General features: G+C 42.9%; 1 protein-coding gene across 1 annotated transcript; it reads left to right on the plus strand.

Annotated features, from left to right (window-relative positions):
- The first annotated feature begins 11,779 nt into the window (after positions 1–11,779).
- On the plus strand, positions 11,780–21,951 carry SPCS3 (signal peptidase complex subunit 3). Its single transcript, XM_073341685.1, has 5 exons — positions 11,780–12,150; positions 13,967–14,040; positions 17,463–17,539; positions 18,702–18,817; positions 19,352–21,951. Exons 1-5 carry the CDS (start codon positions 12,008–12,010, stop codon positions 19,482–19,484), a joined length of 543 nt encoding a protein of 180 aa, XP_073197786.1. The 5' UTR covers positions 11,780–12,007; the 3' UTR covers positions 19,485–21,951.
- Positions 21,952–23,060: the final 1,109 nt, after the last annotated feature.

A 23,060-nucleotide genomic window follows, 5' to 3' on the forward strand; every position in this document is an offset into this window, starting at 1 on the left:
CCAGGCACTCAACTAAACCATCGCTCTCTGGATAGTTATTGCAGCACAACTCCCAAAAGTAATATATTCTAGGAGATTTTTAAAAAGCTACCAGTGTACTGAGATAGTAGTGAAAAGACTAGAATGGTTTCAGCTAGTGTGCATCAACACTAGAACTAAAACAAACAGTTCAGACTAAAACAGTACCTAAATCCACTAACGCAGTCTTAGCCAAGTGGTATTAGTACACCTGTTAAATTTTGGAACACGTTGTGTTTGATCACTTGTTTTAGAGGGAGCAAATAGTATTGAATAAAGTACATTTCTCTAGAGTAGATTTAACTTGAGATTAAACCCTTCATGGTCTGATTTTCAAATTGTACATTTTTAAGCTCAAAAGTATGTGGATTTTTTTCTGCGGCTCATCCATCAGGACTGTTCTTTTAAACTGTTATAAGGTTAAGTAATTTGTTTCTCACTTGAACCTGTTAATTTGTTTTAAAAAAAAATGAGTAATATTTGAGTCTCATATTTGTACTGTATTACCGTACTGCCAAGCGATCCCAATCAAATTTGGGACCCTATTGTGCTGGACACTGTATAAACATAAAATAAATGACATCCTATTTACTTTAAACTCCTCTTCCTACAGGTACTTGTGTTCACTATTTATAGATGGTCTTGGAACAATGTCCACAATAAGGAGCTCCATACAGGGGTATTGTTTTATATTTGAGTACTTGCAATTCCATCTGCAGAGGGACAATTCCTAACCTACCTAGATCTTCAGATCATTCTGAATCTCTAAATATTTTGATACTTGTACACCTATGTCAACTTTTTAAAATGTCTTAATGCTTGCTAATCATCCTGGTGACATTCTATCCTGTCAAGCATTATTTTGAGTGAAGCCATGAATTGTGACAAATTAGGGGTGAATTTGCTTATTTTGGTTATCATGTCCATAAATCTCTGTAAGCTCTCCTTGTTTTGCAGGTCTTTCCGTTTATGCAATTGCCTCCACCTTTCATGGGTCCTTTCAAACTCCTCTGTCACTTAGTCCATCCTTGTGATCTAAATTTATGCAGCTCTATCTGACATTTGTTACTGTTCAATTTAAGGTTATTTTCTTTGTCAAACTACAGAACATTACATATTCTCATTGTGTTAATTATTTTCTTCCCAAAAATCAACAGATTGTCAACTATTACTTCCACCCTTTCCAGATTCTGGAAGATTAAGGATATGTTGCTTTGCTTTTGCATGAGGTATATCAATCTACCAAAAGGAGAGTTGAAGGTGAAGAGTTTTATATTTTCTGTTTCAAGTCAGGGCTGCCAAAAACTTTGGCGTGCAACCCAAACTGATACTAACTACTCTGGCATTTTGAAGCCAAGCCATGACCTCCACAACTATTTTCTCACATTTGCTGGCCTTATTAAAATCTTTTGGACCTCCATCAATCCTTAACTTATCCAGTTTTACTTAGTAGGTCTTTAGATAATTGACAATGGTATCATCTTGTATATGGTTTAATGTAAAGTAACATTTTTGCTTGGTTCAAATTATTTTTAACTTTTTAAATAACTTTGTCTAGTAATTTGCAGTCCTTCATGATCCTATTGGAATTTATTGTACATTTCCAATAATTCTGTTAGATCTACCACATGTAGGAGAGGGCAGGATTTCAATCTCTCTGATTTCTCTTTGTCATAAATATAAAGGGAAGGGTAAACATCTTTAAAATTCCTCCTGGCCAGAGGAAAAACCCTTTCACCTGTAAAGGGTTAAGAAGCTAGGATAACCTCGCTGGCACCTGACCAAAATGACCAATGAGGAGACAAGATACTTTCAAAGCTGGAGGTGGGGAGAAACAAAGTCTCTCTCTGTCTGTCTGTGTGATGCTTTTGCCGGGAACAGAAAGGAATGGAGTCTTAGAACTTAGTAAGTAATCTAGCTAGATATGCGTTAGATTCTGTTTTGTTTAAATGGCTGAAGGTTTTGCCTAGAGAGATTCTCTATGTTTTGAATCTAATTACCCTGTAAGGTATTTACCCTCCTGATTTTACAGAGGTGATTCTTTTTTACTTTTTACTTCTATTAAAATCCTTCTTTTCAGAAACTGAATGCTTTTTCATTGTTCTTAAGATCCAAGCATTTGGGTCTGTGTTCACTTATGTAAATTGGTGAGGATTTTTATCAAGCCTTCCCCAGGAAAGGGGGTGTAGGGTTTGGGGGGGAAAGACGTTTCCAAGCAGACTCTTTCCCTGTTCTATATTTGTTAGACTCTTGGTGGTGGCAGCAATAAAGTCCAAGGGCAAAAGGTAAAATAGTTTGTACCTTGGGGAAGTTTTAACCTAAGCTGGTAAAAATAAGCTTAGGGGTTTTTTTCATGCAGGTCCCCACATCTGTACCCTAGAGTTCAGAGTGGGGAAGGAACCTTGACACTCTTCAATACCACGTGCTTGCAGGAAAGTATGGAGCTATCTTCCAATTCTCAGTCATGTTATCTTCCAGAGTGACAGAGGAAAAGGTGACTACATTTACCCATTTTTGCCAAATATTTAGTTACCTTTATTGTGTGGTGTCAGAAGTTATGATTGGTGCTGGTAATCGGCTCATTTTTATTTCCTGGCCTTAATTACATGACATGAGTTAGACTTAAAAGATTATACCACAGTCACATGGCAGGGTAGCTATCCTACTATTAATGTTTTTCTTTAAAATCCCTCCCCTAAGAAGTATCAGTTAAGTGATGACAGACTCAGCAAAACATATCCTGGCTTGAGAAAAGGAATGACAATCTCTAGTTAAAAGCTATTGGTACTTTGACAAGAGACCTAAAAATACACTGTGACAGAGAACAAAGAATTGACTCAGAGACTGAGATACAACCACAGCGAGGTAGATCAGTGAGTCAGGCTTCTTGCCATGGAATGCAAAGCACAATGAAGTGTGAAGGTCTCAGCTAAACCAGTGACGTACAAAAGCACTTTACCTTATAAGGCTTTGTATGCCATGTAGTGGGCAAAAGCAAATTAGCTTGATGCTAAAAATGTGCTGTCTTTGGCTCCAAAGCATATTTAGAACCAATTTTGGTCAAGTTAATTTTATATACATTGTAAATCAGGAATTTAAAAAAAAATTCCCAACACTTACTGGCCACAGGACTAAGCATATTAGCCCTGGTGAAAACCTGTGCTCCCATGCTCCCCTCCCAAATAGATCAGTTCTCCCATACCCAGTATCTCTTTCCAGAGTATCTTCTTTACCTCTGAATATGTCACCAGCTGCCTGCTCTGCCTCCCTCCTTTGAGTAGATTGAGCTTTTCTTCATAAGGATAGGGAGGCCGACCACTGCCACAATTTCCCTTCCAGCTAAATAGGTGCTCTCCTATTATTTCCTACATTCTCCAGCTCCACACTGAGTAACAAAGTGGGGCTGAGAAGGAGGTAGGAAGCAGAGAATTCCCTATTCAGCCCACAGAGAGGACTCCACATGGCCATCTGCCTGCCCAGCAGTAGCTTAACTGCTGCTAGGAATGATTTCACTACAGTAGAACCTCAGAATTACGAACACTTCAGAATGGAGGTTGTTCATAACTCTGAACAAAACGTTATGGCTGTTCTTTCAAAAGTTTACAATTGAACATTGACTTAATACAGATTTGAAACTTCACTAGGCAGAAGAAAAATGCTTAGCTAACCATCTTAATTTAAATAAAACAAGCACAGAAACAGTTTCCGAAGCTTGTCAATTTTTTAAAACTTTCCCTTTATTTTTTAGTAGTGTACTCTATTTGATTTTTTGTAATCTGTCTCTACTGCTGATTGAGTACTTCTGGTTCTAAATGAGGTGTGTAGTTGATAGGTCAGTTTGTAATCCTGATTTCCTAACTTTGAGGTTCTACTGTACTTTACCCTTTCCACAGCTTCTGTTCTGGAGTCCTTTTCTCCAGCTGCTCATAGTATTCCTAAACAACAGCAAAGGAAAATGTGATATTATACTTGACTATTTCATTTCTACCCATAGGGTTCTAAATAGCAGCAGTGAATTTGACCATTGTCTTGTTGGTTTCACTGATGTTTAGTGTGAAAGCTATAAGTAGGGCTTCCTGTTTGTCACGGAGGTCGCAGAAGTCACGGATTCTGTGACTTTCCGTGACTTCTGCAGCGACCAGTGTGGCTGACCCCAGGGCCACTCAAGCTGCTGCTGGAGTGGCTCTGCAGCCAGCCACTTGGGCGGCTCTGCAGCCAGCCGCACCGGCCGCCCAAGCAGCTGGCCCCAGCATCCACCGGCTGGTGCGGCTGGCCCCGGTGGCTCCCGGCAGTGGTACCTGGGGGGGCTGGAGTAGCCAGAGCTTTAGTGGCCCCTGAGGCGGCCCCCGGCAGCTGCTGCTCCGGTGGCCTTGGGCAGCTGGTGCCGCTGGCTCTGCCCCTTCCTCCGCAGCAGCAGCCTGCTGCAGCAGCAGCTGCCCCAAGATTTAGTCAGGGGTATTTTTAGTAAAAGTCATGGACAGATCACATGTGAATTTTTGTTTATCGCCCATGACTTTTATTAAAAATATGCGAGATTAAATCGTAACCTTAGCTATAAGCAGCAGCAGAGCCACTGAAGCTGTCTGTCTACACACACAGGACAGCATTGCTTCTGTTCACATTTGGAAGGTCATCTTTCAAACAGTTGACCAGAGAGATTGAAGTGTTCTCTGACTGGTTTTTGAATGTTATAATTCTTGACATCTGATTTGTGTCCTGTCAAGGTTCCTCCCCCACTCTGAACTCTAGGGTACAGATGTGGGGACCTGCATGAAAAAACCTCCTCAGCTTATCTTTACCAGCTTAGGTCAAAACTTCCCCAAGGTACAAAATATTACACCCGTTGTCCTTGGAGTGGCCGCTACCACCACCAAACTAATACTGGTTACTGGGGAAGAGCTGTTTGGACGCGTCTTTCCCCCCAAAATACTTCCCAAAACCCTTTACCCCACTTCCTGGACAAGGTTTGGTAAAAAGCCTCACCAATTTGCCTAGGTGACTACAGACCCAGACCCTTGGATCTTAAGAACAATGAACAATCCTCCCAACACTTGCACCTCCCGCTTTCCTGGGAAATGTTGGATAAAAAGCCTCACCAATTTGCATAGGTGACCACAGACCCAAACCCTTGGATCTGAGAACAATGAAAAAGCATTCAGTTTTTACAAGAAGACTTTTAATAAAAATAGAAGTAAATAGAAATAAAGAAATCCCCCCTGTACAATCAGGATGGTAGATATCTTACAGGGTAATTAGATTCAAAAACATAGAGAACCCCTCTAGGCAAAACCTTAAGTTACAAAAAAGATACACAGACAGAAATAGTTATTCTATTCAGCACAATTCTTTTCTCAGCCATTTAAAGAAATCATAATCTAACACATACCTAGCTAGATTACTTACTAAAAGTTCTGAGACTCCATTCCTGTTCTGTCCCTGGCAAGAGCAGCATACAGACAGACACAGACCCTTTGTTTCTCTCCCTCCTCCCAGCTTTTGAAAGTATCTTGTCTCCTCATTGGTCATTTTGGTCAGGTGCCAGCGAGGTTACCTTTAGCTTCTTAACCCTTTACAGGTGAGAGGAGCTTTCCCCTGGCCAGGAGGGATTTCAAAGGGGTTTACCCTTCCCTTTATATTTATGACATGTCCATTTATTCTTTTGCGTAGAGATTGTCCAGTTTGGCCAATGTATATGGCAGAGGGGCACTGCCGGCCTCCCTGGTCACTCAATTTCAGACCTAAAAGTCGCAATTCTCCAACAAAAAAAAAAAATCAAAAACAGACTCCAACGAGAAACTGCAGAATTGGAACTAATTTGCAAACTGGACACCATTAAATTAGGCTTGAATAAAGACTGGGAGTGGATGGGTCATTACACAAAGTAAAAACTATTTCCCCATGCTATTTTTCCCCTACTGTTACTCACACCTTCTTGTCAACTGTTTGAAATGGACCATCCTGATTATCACTACAAAAGTTTTTTTTCCTCCTGTTGATAATAGCCCACCTTAATTGATTAGTCTTGTTACAGTTGGTATGGCAACCCCCATTTTTTCATGTTCTCTGGGTATATATATCTTCCTACTGTATTTCCCACTGCATGCATCCGATGAAGTCGGTTTTAGCTCACGAAAGCTTATGTCCAAATAAATTTGTTAGTCTCTAAAGTGCCATAAGTACTCCTCGTTTTTTTTTGCTGATACAGATTAACATGGCTACCACTCTGAAGTGAGCTGTAGCTCACGAATGCTTATGCTCAAATAAATTTGTTCATCTCTAAGGTACCACAAGTACTCCTTTTCATTTTACTCTGAAACCTGTCAGTATGGCACAAATACTCACCCAAATCAAACTGTGCTCAGGACAATAGACCAAAACAATAGCAAATCAAAGGACAAATCAAAACCAGCAAGCCTGACTGCTACAGAGCCACCACACTAGAAGCCGACCTACACAAAGTCTTAACTTGTATTCTTAGGGTATGTCTACACTACGAAATTAGGTCAAATTTATAGAAGTCGTTTTTTTAGAAATCAGTTTTATATATTCGAGTGTTTGTGTCCCCACAGAAAATGCTCTAAGTGCATTAAGTGCATTAACTCGGCGGAGTGCTTCCACAGTACCGAGGCTAGAGTCGACTTCCGGAGTGTTGCACTGTGGGTAGCTATCCCACAGTTCCCACAGTCTCTGCTCCCCATTGGAATTCTGGGTTGAGATCCCAATGCCTGATGGGGCTAAAACATTGTCGCGGGTGGTTCTGGGTACATATCGTCAGGCCCCCGTTTCCTCCCTCCCTCCGTGAAACCAGCAGCAGACAATCGTTTCGTGCCTTTTTTCTTGAGTTACCCATGCAGACGCCATACCACGACAAGCATGGAGCCCGCTCAGGTAACCGTCACCGTATGTCTCCTGGGTGCTGGCAGACGTGGTACTGCATTGCTACACAGCAGCATCAACCCATTGCCTTGTGGCAGCAGATGGTACAATAGGACTGGTAGCTGTCATCGTCATGTCCGTCATGTCCACGCCTGGGCAGACATGCGCGCAGGGACTAAATCTGGAGTGACTTGACCAGATCATTCTCTTTAATCCTGCAGTCAGTCCTATTGAACCATCTTATGGTGAGCAGGCAGGCGATACGGATTGCTACCAGACCTACTGTACTATCTTCTGCCAGGCAGGCAAGAGATGAGGATGGCTAGCAGTCCTACTGCACCGTCTTCTGCCGAGCAGCCATGAGATGTGGATGGCTTGCAGTCCTTCTGCACCGTCTGCTGCCAGCCAAAGATGTAAAAGATAGATGGAGTGGATCAAAACAAGAAATAGACCAGATTTGTTTTGTATTCATTTACTCCCCCCCCATCCCCCGTCTAGGGGACTCATTCCTCTAGGTCACACTGCAGTCACTCACAGAGAAGTTGCAGCGAGGTAAATCTAGCCATGTATCAATCAGAGGCCAGACCAACCTGCTTGTTCCAATAAGAACAATTACTTAGGTGCACCATTTCTTATTGGAACCCTCCGTGAAGTCCTGCCTGAAATACTCATTGATGTAAAGCCACCCCCTTTGTTGATTTTAATTCCCTGTAAGCCAACCCTGTAAGCCATGTCGTCAGTCGCCCCTCCCTCCGTCAGAGCAATGGCAGACAATCGTTCCGCACCTTTTTTCTGTGCGGACCCCATACCAAGGCAAGCATGGAGGCCGCTCAGCTCACTTTGGCAGTTAGGAGCACATTAAACACCACACGCATTACCCAGCAATATATGCAGCACCAGAACCTGGCAGAGTGATACCGGGCGAGGAGGCGACGTCAGCGCGGTCATGAGAGTGATCAGGACATGGACACAGATTTCTCTGAAAGCATGGGCCCTGCCAATGAGTGCATCATGGTGCTAATGGGGCAGGTTCATGCTGTGGAACACCGATTCTGGGCTCGGAAAACAAGCACAGACTGGTGGAACCGCATAGTGTTGCAGGTCTGGGACGATTCCCAGGGGCTGCGAAACTTTCACATGCGTAAGAGCACTTTCATGGAACTTTGTGACTTGCTTTCCCCTGCCCTAAAGCGCATGAATACCAAGATGAGAGCAGCCCTCACAGTTGAGAAGCGAGTGGCGATAGCCCTGTGGAAGCTTGCAACGCCAGACAGCTACCGGTCAGTCGGGAATCAATTTGGAGTGGGCAAATCTACTGTGGGGGCTGCTGTGATGCAAGTAGCCCACGCAATCAAAGATCTGCTGATATCAAGGGTAGTGACCCTGGGAAATGTGCAGGTCATAGTGGATGGCTTTGCTGCAATGGGATTCCCTAACTGTGGTGGGGCCATAGACGGAACCCATATCCCTATCTTGGCACCGGAGCACCAAGCCGGCGAGTACATAAACTGCAAGGGGTAATTTTCAGTAGTGCTGCAAGCTCTGGTGGATCACAAGGGACGTTTCACCAATATCAAAGTGGGATGGCCGGGAAAGGTACATGACGCTCGCATCTTCAGGAACTCTGATCTGTTTCAAAAGCTGCAGGAAGGGACTTTATTCCCAGACCAGAAAATAACTGTTGGGGATGTTGAAATGCCTATAGTTATCCTTGGAGACCCAGCCTACCCCTTAATGCCATGGCTCATGAAGGTGTACACAGGCAGCCTGGACAGTAGTCAGGAGCTGTTCAACTACAGGCTGAACAAGTGCAGAATGGTGGTAAATGTGCATTTGGACGTTTAAAGGCGCGCTGGCGCAGTTTACTGACTCGCTTAGACCTCAGCAAAACCAATATTCCCACTGTTATTACTGCTTGCTGTGTGCTCCACAATATCTGTGAGAGTAAGGGGGAGACGTTTATGGCGGGGTGGGAGGTTGAGGCAAATCGCCTGGCTGCTGGTTACGTGCAGCCAGACACCAGGGCGGTTAGAAGAGCACAGGAGGGCGCGGTACGCATCAGAGAAGCTTTGAAAACCAGTTTCATGACTGGCCAGGCTACGGCGTGAAAGTTTTGTTTGTTTCTCCTTGATGAAATCCCCCGCCCCTTGGTTCACTCTACTTCCCTGTAAGCTAACCACCCTCCCCTCCTCCCTTTGATCACCGCTTGCAGAGGCAATAAAGTCATTGTTGCTTCACATTCATGCATTCTTTATTCATTCATCACACAAATAGGGGGATGACTACCAAGGTAGCCCAGGAGGGGTGGTGGAGGAGGGAAGGAAAATGCCACACAGCACTTTAAAAGTTTACAATTTTAAAATTTATTGAATGCCAGCCTTCTGTTTTTTGGGCAATCCTCTGTGATGGAGTGGCTGGTTGGCCGGAGGCCCCCCCACTGCGTTCTTGGGCGTCCCTGGGTGTGGAGGCTATGGAATTTGGGGAGGAGGGCGGTTGGTTACACAGGGGCTGTAGTGGCAGTCTGTGCTCCAGCTGCCTTTGCTGCAGCTCAACCATACACTGGAGCATACTGGTTTGATCCTCCAGCAGCCTCAGCATTGAATTCTGCCTCCTCTCATCACGCTGCCGCCACATTTGAGCTTCAGCCCTGTCTTCTGCCTGCCACTTACTCTCTTCAGCCCGCCACCTCTCCTCCCGGTCATTTTGTGCTTTCCTGCACTCTGACATTATTTGCCTCCACGCATTCGTCTGTGCTCTGTCAGTGTGGGAGGACAGCATGAGCTCAGAGAACGTTTTTTTTTCTCTCTAATCTTCACTAGCCTCTGGGAAGGAGAAGATCCTGTGATCATTGAAACACATGCAGCTGGTGGAGAAAAAAAAAGGACAGCGGTATTTAAAAAGACACATTTTATAAAACAGTGGCTACACTCTTTCAGGGTAAACCTTGCTGTTAACATTACATACATAGCACATGTGCTTTCGTTACAAGGTTGCATTTTGCCTCCCCCCACCGCGTGGCTACCCCCTCAACCCTCCCCTCCCCGTGGCTTACAGCGGGGAACATTTCTGTTCAGCCACAGGCAAACAGCCCAGCAGGAACGGGCTCCTCTGAGTGTCCCCTGAAGAAAAGCACCCTATTTCAACTAGGTGACCATGAATGATATCTCACTCTCCTGAGGATAACACAGAGAGATAAAGAACAGATGTTGTTTGAACGCCAGCAAACATACACTGCAGTGCTTTGTTGTACAATGATTCCCGAGTACGTGTTACTGGCCTGGAGTGGTAAAGTGTCCTACCATGGAGGACGCAATAAGGCTGCCCTTCCCAGAAACCTTTTGCAAAGGCTTTGGGAGTTAATCCAGGAGAGCTGCAAATGCCAGGGCAAATTAATCCTTTCACATGCTTGCTTTTAAACCATGTATAGTATTTTAAAAGCTACATTCACCAGAGGGCCCTTCTCCGCCTGCCGGGTCCAGGATGGGTTCGGGGGGTACTGGCTCCAGGTCCAGGGTGAGAAACAGTTTCTGGCTGTTGGGAAAACCGGTTTCTCCCCTTGCTTGCTGTGAGCTATCTACAACCTCCTCCTCCTCCTCCTCTTCTTCTTCGTCCGCAAAACCTGCTTCCGTGTTGCCTCCATCTCCATTGAAGGAGTTAAACAACACGGCTGGGGTAGTGGTGGCTGAACCCCCTAAAATGGCATGCAGCTCATCATAGAAGCAGCATGTTTGGGGCTCTGACCTGGAGCGGCCATTCGCCTCTCTGGTAGGTTTGCCTCAGCTCCTTAAGTTTCACGCGGCATTGCTTCGGCTCCCTGTTATGGCCTCTGTCCTTCATGCCCTGGGAGATTTTGACAAAGGTTTTGGCATTTCAAAAACTGGAACGGAGTTCTGATAGCACGGATTCCTCTCCTCATACAGCGATCAGATCCCGTACCTCCTGTTCAGTCCATGCTGGAGCTCTTTTGCAATTCTGGGACTCCATCATGGTCACCTCTGCAGGTTGCCACGCTGGCCAAACAGGAAATGAGATTCAAAAGTTCGCGGTTCTTTTCCTGTCTACCTGGCCAGTGCATCTGAGTTGAGAGTGCTGTCCGGAGCGGTCACAATGGAGCACTCTGGGATAGCTCCCAGAGGCCAATACCGTCGAATTGTGTCCACAGTACCCCAAATTCGACCCGGCAAGGTCGATTTCAGCGCTAATCCACTTGTCAGGGGGGTGGAGGAAGGATATCAATTTTAAGAGCCCTTTAAGTTGAAATAAAGGGCTTCATCGTGTGGACGGGTGCAGGTTTACATCGATTTAACGCTGCTAAATTCGACCTAAAGTCCTAGCGTAGACCAGGGCTTAGGGTGTTGAAGACCCATTTTTCCTGCTCTACCCAGGGAGTTTGATTTAAATATTGCTGAACTGGTGCTGACACCTGCTGCCAGCTACAAGTATTTTTTTCCTACTGCAAGCCAGGCCTAGCAGACTTCCTTAGGAGCACAAGGAAACGTGCAATGCTCGCAGACTCTCCAGAACACAATCAGCATGTGTAACTGGAGTTGGTAACAGACACCCAAAGCGCAGTGAACAGAGAAAGGGCTCTGCCATCACTGTGACACAAGAGAGATTGACAGAGAGAGAAAATCCCAAACCCAAGGGACTGAGAGGCTGGTCATTAATAATACACATATTCAAGGAGGCTCGCCTCTAAAGCTCGAGGGCTGGCGAGCGAAAGCAGAGCACGGCGTGGAGCTGGAGGGTGGGTGCCAGCCCGGGGCTCCCAGGCGGCGGGGGGCAGCGGGGCGCGCTGTCGGTTGCGGGCACGCGCAGGGGAGGCCGGGTGAGGGGCAGCCGGATGTCCCGCCTCCCCGGCAGGGCGCCGGCGCGGGTCGCGCGGCTCCTCCCCACTGGCTGGGCGGGCTCAGGCGCATCCGGCCCGGCCTCTCCTCTCTGCTGGTGCCGGGGGCTCACGCGCGGAGGCGGTGGCTGCAGCTGCTCCTGGCCCCGCAGAAACCCGCCGCCGCCGCCTGCCCCAGTTGCCGGCGGTGTCCGCCCGAGGGGCTGCGGCAGGGAGGGGCCGAGCGGCCGGGGCCTGCGTGGCTGAGCGGCGGGGCCGGGCGGAGAGATGAACACGGTGTTGTCCCGGGCCAACTCGCTCTTCGCCTTCTCCCTGAGCGTCATGGCGGCGCTGACCTTCGGCTGCTTCATCACCACCGCCTTCAAGGAGCGCAGCGTGCCCGTCCGCATCGCCGTCTCCCGGGTCATGCTGTGAGTGCGGCCCCGGGCACCTCCCCTTCCCTGCCGGTCCCGAGCCCGGTGCCGGGGTCTGCGCGCACACGGGGCCCCGGGGCTGCTGAGGCACGGAGCCAAACTCTCCCTGCGGGGAGGGGGAGCAGCCGGCGCCCCCTGTCCGGGGCGATAGACAGGTGGCTGTGGCCGCACCCAGCACCTGTACACGAGGGGGCTGGGGTATGGGAATCTAGGGGGGCTGCCTGTCCTGATTTGTTTTAGGGAGCCGTTAAACAGATCGTTTGCCATCAGTGCCCCCCGCACCTCCCCCCTTCTCCTCTCTGTAGCTTGGGCCTAGAATAAGTACAGTCAGTGTCTGCCTCTTCCGTTTCCTTCCTGCGCTCTCTCTCCCCCCTGGCTGGGCCAATGAGGGAACCCCACGACAGTCAACTCTGCTGCAGTGGTGTCCTTCCTCCTCCTCCTCTCTGCCAGTTCTCTGTGTGAAGGCTGTTGCAGTGCATAAATTGCACGCAATCACACACACCAAGACTCCTGCTTTATATGAAGGCAAGACATATTGACAAGGGGGAATATTCTCTCTTGAATTCAGATTCCTTGATTGGCTTCTGTCAGACTTAATGCTAGACCTTTTTCAACATGCCACCTTCCCTTCTTTAATTGGTGTCTTGTAAAAAAGTGTGATTGGCTATATAAGAATAGGTATTGACTGACTTTAAATGTCTCTAAACATCCTTCATCTCTGTAAGCCACATTTTTTAAAACCGAACTAGTAACCCAGTCAGAATTGAATTGGAGCAGCATAATGAGGATCTCTCTACTCGCATCTTTTTTTGATGGTTTCTTTCAGCCAAACCCCAGTTTAATGTGTGGATTCTTCCTGTAACAGATTGACAGTGACTCTATGCACCTGTCATATAGGTGCATATAATGTGAAGATGTTAGTTTGTGTGAAGGGAAGGAACAGTCTGTAGTCAGCCTTCAAAACAAAACTTTGGGCTTTCTTAGCTTCTTTCTTTTTGAAGTAAGGAAGGCACTAATCAATGTGGCAGACTTAATTTTTTGTTTTTTAAAGCTCAGGGACCTGAGTTTTCTGTTTTTATGCCTGGAGATTTGAGTAAACTCCGTTTCAGTCTGCAGCACATGTTAATGTCAGGTTCAACGCTCCTGAAGTTTTGGTGGCGAGGTTTATCCATTGTCAACTAAATTATGGCATGATGACTTAATATTGTGGAGAGAGCATAAACTTTCAACCAATGTAGTATTTTTTTGTTTGAGGATTGTACGTGCCAAGGGAGAACTTTACAATGTGTGTGTGCAGCACAAATATGAAATCAGGGTTAACAGGTGGTTAATGTAGATGGGCTGAGGGGCTCTTTGTGATGTCAAATCAGGTGGTATGACTGAAAATAGTAGTTACTACCAGAATGACTGACTTTGCTGCTGCAGATGTTCAAATTGGTATTGACTAGTTGGTGATGGTTACATATGCTTGACTAAAATCAAATGAAGCACAGTTGAGCTTCCCATGTCTCCGTAGGCAGGAAAAAGTCCATAAATTATTACTCTTATTTATTGTTTGAATTCTAGTAGTACCTAAATGATCCAATCAGGATACGGGCTCCATTGTGCTAGGAAGTGTACAAACAGTAAAACAGTGTTCTTGACCTGAAGTGCTTACCATCTGATTAAGACAAGATACAATAAATGGGTGTATCAATCAATCAAAATGGTAGAAAGTGTACAAAGAAAACCAATAAGAATGTTCATTGACTTAAAACAAGTAATGCAAACTATGCTAATTTTGTGTTCTTGCTTTTTATTTATTTATTTATAGAAAAAATGTGGAAGACTTCACTGGGCCTAGAGAAAGAAGTGATCTAGGATTTGTTACATTTGATGTTACTGCAGATATCCTTTATAAAAACACTAATGCTTAAAATATAAATTTTGCTATATTGTTGACACCACTTCCATAGTTGTTATGATTGTAATGTATGAAACCAGTCCTCCAACATTTAAACCAGAAGACCTTAAGAAAGTAAAAAGTTTGAGGAAAGCCACGTGCATACCCAGCTTTAAAGTAAATGGAATTAGAGAATGTATTGGGTGAGGCGAGAAATACGGCAGAAGCTCAGAGTTACAAACATTTCGAACAACCTGAGGTGTTTGTCACTCTGAAATGTTCATAACTTTGAACAAAATGTTATGGTTGTTCTTTCAAAAGTTTACAACTGAACATTGACTCAGCACAGCTTTGAAACTTTACTATGCAGAAGAAAAATGCTGCTTTGCTTTTTTTATTTAAAGTAGTTTACATTTAACGGTACTGTACTGATTTGCTTTTTTTTGGTCTCTGCTGCTGCCTGATTGTGTACTTCTGGTTCCAAATGAGGTGTGTGATTGACAGGTCAGTTCATAACTCTGGTGTTCGTAACGCTGAGGTTCTACTGTAGTTCTTATCGGATGAGGAGATTGCCAAGACGGTTTGTGGCAACCTCATCAGCAAAGTTCAGAGTCCTCAAACCACCATTAAATCTAATCAGAGTGTAGTCATCAATAATGTGTGACGTGTTTAGCCACAGCCGCATTTAGGATTCTCTGTTGGTCCCAGGTGTGAAGGCTGGCTGCCCATTTACCCTGGCCTGTTTGAAATCAGGTCAGAAGGGCCCATGAGCAACGTGGCAAATAAAGCTGGGTATGCACGTGGTTGGGTCAAGAGACTGGTATCTGACATCAACTGCAGCCCATTCTTCACAAACATCAATGTCGCAGAGAAGTCTGGGCAGGACAGATAGGCCCACAATGGTTGCCTCAATGACAAGGATGCTCTTAGGTGGTTGAAGTCATCTGTGTATAGTGGTAGGCTCAGGGTTAGCCCTGATGATCTCAATCATTCTTGCTGTAGCATTGTCACGACAAATGTTGCGAGTGATATTGCTTAACATGGAGAGCCATGGTATGGGTGTAGGTCGGTAAGGAGAGAAGTAGTTAATCATAGGGATTGCTTATGTAATGTATATTTTATGAATACTTAAAGATCTATGACACGGGTTTCAAATTCATTCTGTTAGGAAAGCCTGGATTACAAAGTTAAGGACCTATAATATGGGTGGCAGTAAAGATCAAGGGCAGACATAGTAAATAAAGGACCAAAATATTAAATATCAGTTGCATTTATCATCACTCACTGGAAATAATTTATTGAGCAGTATACACAATTATATCAACTTCTGTCTTCTGTTTTTCTCCCCATCTTACTTTCTCCCCTTTCTCTCTATCTTTGATTGCCTGTCTCTTGTGTTTCTTTTATTTTCCCCTTCACTTTCTTAATGGTTTCTAGTCTCTCCTCTCCTCTCTCCCCTTCTGGCTCCTTATCCCACTCTTTTTTTGCCCAGCCAATCCCAGTTCTCCCTCTGTGCCCCAGCTCCTTGCAAGAGCTGTCTCCCCTCTACCTCGCCCCTAGTCCCACTCTCTTCCCCAACTTCTCATCTGATCTCAGTTGTCAACCCCCAAGCCAAGTGTTTGAGTCCCTTCCATTTCCCTGACCAGCTCCCAGTTGTTTTGCCCAACCAGTCGCAGTTTCTCCCCCCAATCCCTTCTAGTACTAGTCTCAGCAGACTCCTTGTCCCAGTCTTTCTTTCCCTTTCTCCTGGTCTAGCTTTTGTCCCTTCTGCATTTGAATCAGACAGTTTTCTCTTCCTTTCTTGTCTTTGGGCCAGCAGGAGGGGCACAGGAGAGACAGGTTCCCTGCTCTAAGTTCTGGTGCCTGGCCCAGAGCAGCTGGGAACAGTCATTACAAGGAAAGTCTGACTTTGCAACTGAAAACAGGGTATTATGATTGGAAGTATCAAACAAGCTTAACAATAAGAGGTGCTACTAAACCTATCTATAATAATACCCTTAATATAAAATAATTTAAAACTATAGTTGAAATATAGCAACTTCCAAGATATTCAAACACCTCTGAAATGTTTAACTCTTGGGAAGACAGGGCAGACAAGGTATGTTTCTTTGAAACTAACAGATATTTTATTTATGTTTTGGCTCCACTAAGTTGCAGTTCTGAGATTCCTTTGTGTATTTAAAACCAATCCTTAGTATTTTTTTAATTACTTTTGGTTATTCATATACTTTAAATTGGTCTTGTCAACAGAGTAGCAAGGTGATACTATATTAAAGAACATCATTTCGTAAAGGACTCTTAATCTTTCCTCTCCTATGTAGGAAATGTTTTTCAGTGGGGCAACTAGGGTGGGGTAATATTTAAATTCTGAGATGTTACTAAGTTGCAGTGTCAAATACAGCACTCTTAGATAAGGCTGCAAGTTTGTCATGGAGGCTTCCATGACTTTTGAAGCGGGCTGCCAGAGCAGCTGAGGCAGCCCCAGGGCCAGTCGCACTGGCTGCTGGTGGGGCAGTCTGAGCCACCCACTCAACCCCCAGGAGTAGCAGGAGACTTCTGGGTTGGGGGTCTCAGGGTTGGGGGTTGGGGCGTGGGAGGGGGTGAGGGCTCTGGGAGGTGCTTACCTTTGGGGGGCTCCCTGGAACGGCAACGCATCCCTCCCTCGGCTCTTAGCTCCATGTGCTGCCTCTTCACGCAGGCACTGCCCCTGTAGCTCCCATTGGTGGTGGTTCCCAGCCAATGGGAACTGCGAAGCTAGGAGTTTAAGGAGGGACATGTCGGTGCTTCTGGGAAGCCAAGTAGGGAGCCTACCAGCTCCACCAAACCCCTTCCCACCAGTACCAGCAGGAGTCCTGGGCTGCTCCCGCCTGAGCACTGACCATGCCCCCCTGGATCACCCCTCCAGAGCACCTGCGCCCCCCCCCGGCAGCACTCACAGTGCCTCCGGTCTGTTCCCCCCCCACACACACCCCAGCACCTGGGGCGGGGGCCTGGGCCTCCCCCCATGAGCACCCGCAGCACTCCCAAGATTTAGTCAGGAGTATAGTACAAGTCATGGGCTGGTCACGGGCCGTGAATTTTGGTTTACTGCCTGTGACCTGTTCATGACTTTTACTAAAAATACCAATGACTAAAATGTAGCCTTACTCTTAGATGCGTTCAAAAAACTATTTCTTATGCTTTTAAAGAGATACTGATAACCTTTAATTTTTTTCATATTGACTAAAAGAAAAATTAGTTCCTGTTAGAACACCCTTTAAGTAGTATGCCGTGTAGATCAGATAACGTCAGTTATGTTGAAATGTAGGAAAATATCTTAAACATTATAATTATATTGTACTTGGATTATGAGATGATCTATGTTGGAATATGGTAGAAATATCGTTTAAAAATAAAATTGGTATACCATTTTCCTTAACTTGCTCACATCTGCAAACTATATTTGATTGGAATGTTAAACAGTTATTTCTGTATTTATCTGCAGAATATTCAACAAAAAACAATGTAAGTATGAAATAGAAAATTTAAACAATTAAAATTATTTGGTGTAGCTGCTATTTAACATGCTGTAATCATCCTATGAAAGATTATGGTACAAAAATTTCACATTACTTTGACTTATTCCTGCAATCTTTGACTTTTGCTTTTGCTGATATTTAATAGTAAGAATTGCAAATGTTACATCTCATGACTTTCTGAAATAGTGATGTAGCTAAAATGCCATACAACTTTCGATACATAGCCCTTTGGCGCCATTGTCACTTAAAACTGCTGTTCTCAACTGTTTCAACTGGTACAGCTATTTTGCCACTGTAGAGAGGTCACAATTTTCCTAAAATGATTTTTAAAATTCATTCTCAAGACTACGTCACTACCTAATCTGTTTTTAATGACTATTTAAATAAAATAATATTCCATCTATGCTGGTAGCACAACTGCACTTCTGAATCAATTTTTAGAATTCTCTGTTTCATTAGTTAGGCTTTAAGAGTCTATATTGTTTTATATTTCATAAGTTCAGTTTATAAACAGCCAACTCTTATAAATTGGTACATTATAATGATATACTTTAGTCCCTTGTTCAAATTGTATCAGAAACTCGGAATTTTGTCTGGTGTCAACCCCAATATGGCAGATCATCATTACTGAGTAAGTAATTCAGAAGAGATACATAAAACCTCTTACGAATTCAGGACACCTTACTGAGGTGCAGTTATTCTTTTGGAATTATACTTACAAATCTGAATACAGTAATATTTCATAAAAAACACTGAAAAATTTGTACAAAATGATAGGATTTGACTTCAGTACAACTCAAGTCTTTCATTCTTGAGACAATGTCCAAATAAAAGTTATATAGTTTGAAATCACTTTTACTTTTGCAGTTGTAATTACAATTAAACACTAGAATCCATCATACTTTCTCCTGGTATGTCTTTAAAATCTGCTATCCTTAAAATAAGGTTCTGTCAGGTCTGTTATCTCTACCATATTTAAATATTTTAGTGGCAAACCTCTGTTCTTGTGAGACATAGTTCTATTACACTTGGAATCCATAAACAAAGTTTATGCTCTGCAATTTGTTTCCTGAATCGGTAATGCTTTGTAATTTCCAGTGATCAGATATACTTAATTGTGTTAACTCAGTGATTAATTTTAATTGTAGGCCCTGAACCAGGTTGTCCTTTGGGACAAGATCATTTTGAGAGGAGATAGTCCAAAGCTGTTACTAAAAGACATGAAATCAAAATACTTTTTCTTTGATGATGGAAATGGTCTCAAGTGAGTAAATTACATTTCTTTATAGTGTAGCTCTTCTGTACTCTGGATATTTGTGTGTTGCTGAGGTAGGAGTGGGAGAGAGGTAGGTGGGGGGAATATGAATATTTAACAATTTTAGAATATTTATTCTTTTAAATTTTATAATTGTTTCAAGACTATTACATCTTCATAAATCAGCTGATGAGATGTGCTATGTGGTAGAGATCCAGACCTCCACTGTCTACCCCCCAATTCACTGGGCTGAAAAGCAAGTGGCTGCCAGAAGCACTTGGCTGCCAGGTTTCAGCCTGTGCCTGCAGAGCTAGGGTCATGTCCTGCAAGGTGTGGAGAACCCTCAAATACTTTGCAGGAAAGGTATCTGGACTCTAGGTCATATTCCATGCAGTAGGTTTGTGCAGATACTGTAAACCAATGCAAACTGTGTAAATTTAAAATGCCCATTATTTCTGGCTCACAGAAAAGTATTCATATTCAAGGTAACTTATGTCTTTATAAGCTGAGTATTTCTTCTGATGATCTATTTTGATTTTACAGGGGAAACAGAAACGTCACTTTGACTCTCTCCTGGAACGTTGTACCAAATGCTGGCATTCTACCTCTTGTGGCAGGATCAGGACATGTATCTGTTCCATTCCCAGATACTTATGAAACAGCAAAAAGTTATTAAATTATTATACTGAATCCTAAGCAACGTATTTTTATACTTGTATATTATGAATAAATTTTATCACTTTCTTCTCCTATCCCCTGCAGCTCTCCAGTCAAAGGTACTTGATTTCTTTGGCTCTAATTGAGCAGGAAAAAAAAGCTGAAATTTAGACTTTTTTTTTTTAATTTTAAATAAAACACTGATGCTGAAACTTACGGGAAAGGTAAACGGATGGTTTAAAATTTTTGTAAAACTAACTTTTTTTGTTGGCCATGTGGGTAGAAAAATATGTTTCTTATAAATAAACATTTAAACCCAGAACATAGTCTGATTATTTTAAAATTTATTATAAAAGTTCTTTATGTAATCCCTCTGAAGCGCCATGCACAAATTTCAGTGTTGTAGCCAAAAATGTAGTACTTGCAGGTTCATAGGCACTGTGGCTATTGTATTGTATTCTTCAGCTGAATGCTGAATTAGGGTAGATTGTTTCTTTGTAGTAGCATAAAAAGCCACTCTGTAGAAATTGTTGTTCATTTTCCATGAGCCATCAATCAGGAGTATTTTAGTACTGTTCCAGCTCAAATTTGATATTGGTTGAATAGAAATCCTTATTTGAAAGATTTATGTAATATTCATTGATTTAACAAGAGTGTGCCATTGATTTAACAAGAGTATGTGTTTTGTGTTTAAAAAAAACACGCACATCTTTTAAGAGCTGTTTACAACATAGATACCAGTAGAAATCATAAGCAGGATAAAACAGTGGAAAAATACCTCTCGCATATAAATTGGAATTTTTTTTGCTTATTTGAAAAAGCTTAATATTAACCAAGTGTGCATTTTTTTCACACTTGTACAAATAAATAATTTTGGATTAATTAAAGTCAGAAGATCATCTTAAAGCATTTAGGATGTGTTGTGCAGTATACAAAATAAAAATGTGTTTAAAAAAAATATATACAAAATATATGATTTTCTTGTAAAATATTTGGAATTCTTGACTTTCAGTATTATAGACAAATAAAATTAAAATATAGTAAAAGTGTGAAAATAAAAATTAGACTTTCATGGGAATAAATTAAAAAGATTGGGACTACTTAGCAATGAGACAAATAGGATGTAGAATAGTATACAAAATGAATTGTGTACAGAAGGTAAAGGGGCCACTGTCCTTCACTTTTTCACAGTACAAGCACAAGGAGACATTCAGTGAAATTGGAAGGCTACAAATTAAAAACCTGATCAAAGGAAATATTATCTTGTACAATTCATAGTAAGTCTGTGAAGTTCATTATCCCAAGAGCTGAGGTCAACAGCTTAGCAGAATTTTTAAAAGGATTAAACATTTATATAGATATAAAATCATAGTCAATTTTACTAGATAAGATAATATAAAACTGCATGGGATACTTGGGTTCAGCAAGGAATATCATTTTTTGGGCAGATTATTCCATAATTGTCCACTATGAAATATATTTCTCCTTCCCCCTAAAGTATCTGATAGCAGTAATTATCAGAGACAGGACAGTAGATTGGCCATTGATCAGATACTCTATGGCAAACCTATGTTGTGAGTTGACTCCAACTTTTTTTTAAAAAAGGCTTTCAAACTGTTTGTATGGGGCCACCTTTTCCTCCCTGCATCCTGTTCCTTGTGAGGAGGGATAACAGCATAGCCTGCCACCCACATACCGTTAGTATGTGCAGAAAATTCTTGCTCTAATTCTGTGAATCCTAGGTCATCCATGTGGAGTGGCAATAGGGTGACCAGGTGTTCTGATTTTTTGTATGGACAATCCTGATATTCAGGGCATTGTCTTATATAGGCACCTATTACCTCCCCACCCCCAGTCCTGATTTTTCATACTTGCTATCTGGTCACTCTAAATGGCAACTTAGTGTCTGCGCTGTTACTGGCTTTTCCTGTTGTGTGGCTTCTTCCTCTTGTGAGAAGGGTAGAAAGTGGATCACACCTCAATGCATATAATTAATAGCATTATTTAAAAGGGCACTGGACTATGTGATAAAAGAAATCTGCATAAGAATCTACATAGGACAAGATTTAAAAGTGCCTTGATTTTTGGATTCCTCCTTTTTGTGTGTTCAACTTGTGACACTTTAAAGAGCCCAGTTTTTTCAGAGGGTGGGTGCTCAGCACTTCCCATTTCCAAACATCAGGCCTTTTCAAGATATCTTAGGTTGGGTACTGACAAAATTGTTGCTCTTGAAAAGCTTGACCATACAGTGTAAAGCAGCTGATCTGTAGCTCTGCGCTCAACTATACAATATATCTTTGTATTCACGTGTTTCTTTGGAGGGATTGTTAGTGGGGTTCTACCAGCCTGATTTCTGTACACTTAATGTGTTTGCTCTTGTCTGCTTTGCTGCAGAGAGAAACACCTCACAGTTTGGGTCGCTAAAATACAAATTTTGTACTGTGAGCATTTTTAAAAATGCATCTTAATAAACTGTTTTAACAGTATTCCTAAGTATAAAGAATCTTACCTTGTTGATACAGAATCTTGTAATTGCTAAAATTGATAGATGTTAATGAAGTTAAAGCAATGTATACGAATTTCAATTATGTTGTCTCAATTATATGAAAATATTTTGCCCTTTTTTGGTGGTAAAGGAATATCACTTGGTCTCTGCTTCTGCCATTTGTTAACTAAGATTAACATTTACACACACAACAAAAAAAATCAAATTGATAAATTGGTCTATTCTCCTGGCCTTCCTAAAGGATAATCTGTCCTTTCTATGTATCTGAGCTTCTTTCCTAAAATGGCTTCAGAATTTCAGCTTAAACAGGAAGCTTCCCATTTCAGTTTCTTTCCTAACTTGAATTGCAGGAAAGAAAAGTCTTGTCATATCTAGATTACTATATAGGTCATAATTTTCCAAGATGTTAAGGAGAGACTTAAGGCTTCCTGGCAAAGTGGTTAAGAGCTTGCATTCAGAAAGCTTCAAGTTAGCTGTAGTTCCTTCCCTGAAAAGGATCAAAGTATATTCTACCAGGTCTCTTGTTTGGAGTGGAGTTGTGCCTCTGGAGGAACTCTACAAGATTACCATTTAGAAGTACTTTATACAAGTATATAAAGCACACCATTTGAAAGTTACGGCAGCAGCTGCTGCAGGATGCTCAGACCAGTGATCTGTTACTGAAGCGCCTCATCTCAGAAATTGTTCTTTCCCATTCTCTCCAGTTTTGGCATATTCCTGGCTTTTCTTCTCCAGTACTTTATCTAGCCTCTATCTTTGGTCTCTATTATGCCATTATTTTTACAGGGACTGATTTACCAAATCTACTAATTGGTGTCGAGACTGGTGCAAATTTTATGCCTTTATCTGTTAACTTGATTTGTGGCCTGGTTGAAATAGCACATGTATCCATACAGGAGGAAGGCACTGCAGTCGAGACCCAGCCATGATCTAGTTACAGGGTATAGAAATTCTCACCTGGGTTCCATCAGAACATATAGTAGAGAGATGAGTCTGGAGCCAGAAGAATCCATTCTACTTTGGTATAGCTTGCCCGGTATATACTGAGGAAGAGGAAAACCCAGCAGTCTGTGCTGTTTCAACCAGGTC

The sequence above is a fragment of the Lepidochelys kempii genome, chromosome 4, assembly GCF_965140265.1.
Source record: "Lepidochelys kempii isolate rLepKem1 chromosome 4, rLepKem1.hap2, whole genome shotgun sequence".
In the NCBI taxonomy this organism is placed as follows: Eukaryota; Metazoa; Chordata; order Testudines; family Cheloniidae; genus Lepidochelys; species Lepidochelys kempii.

Coding starts and splice junctions, on each gene's coding strand:
- SPCS3 (XM_073341685.1), top strand. CDS start 12,008: ATGAACACGGTGTTGTCCCGGGCCAACTCGCTCTTCGCCTTCTCCCTG. Junction 12,151..13,966: donor GCCGTCTCCCGGGTCATGCT/GTGAGTGCGGCC, acceptor ATTTATTTATAG/AAAAAATGTGGAAGACTTCA. Junction 17,540..18,701: donor AATATTCAACAAAAAACAAT/GTAAGTATGAAA, acceptor TTTTAATTGTAG/GCCCTGAACCAGGTTGTCCT.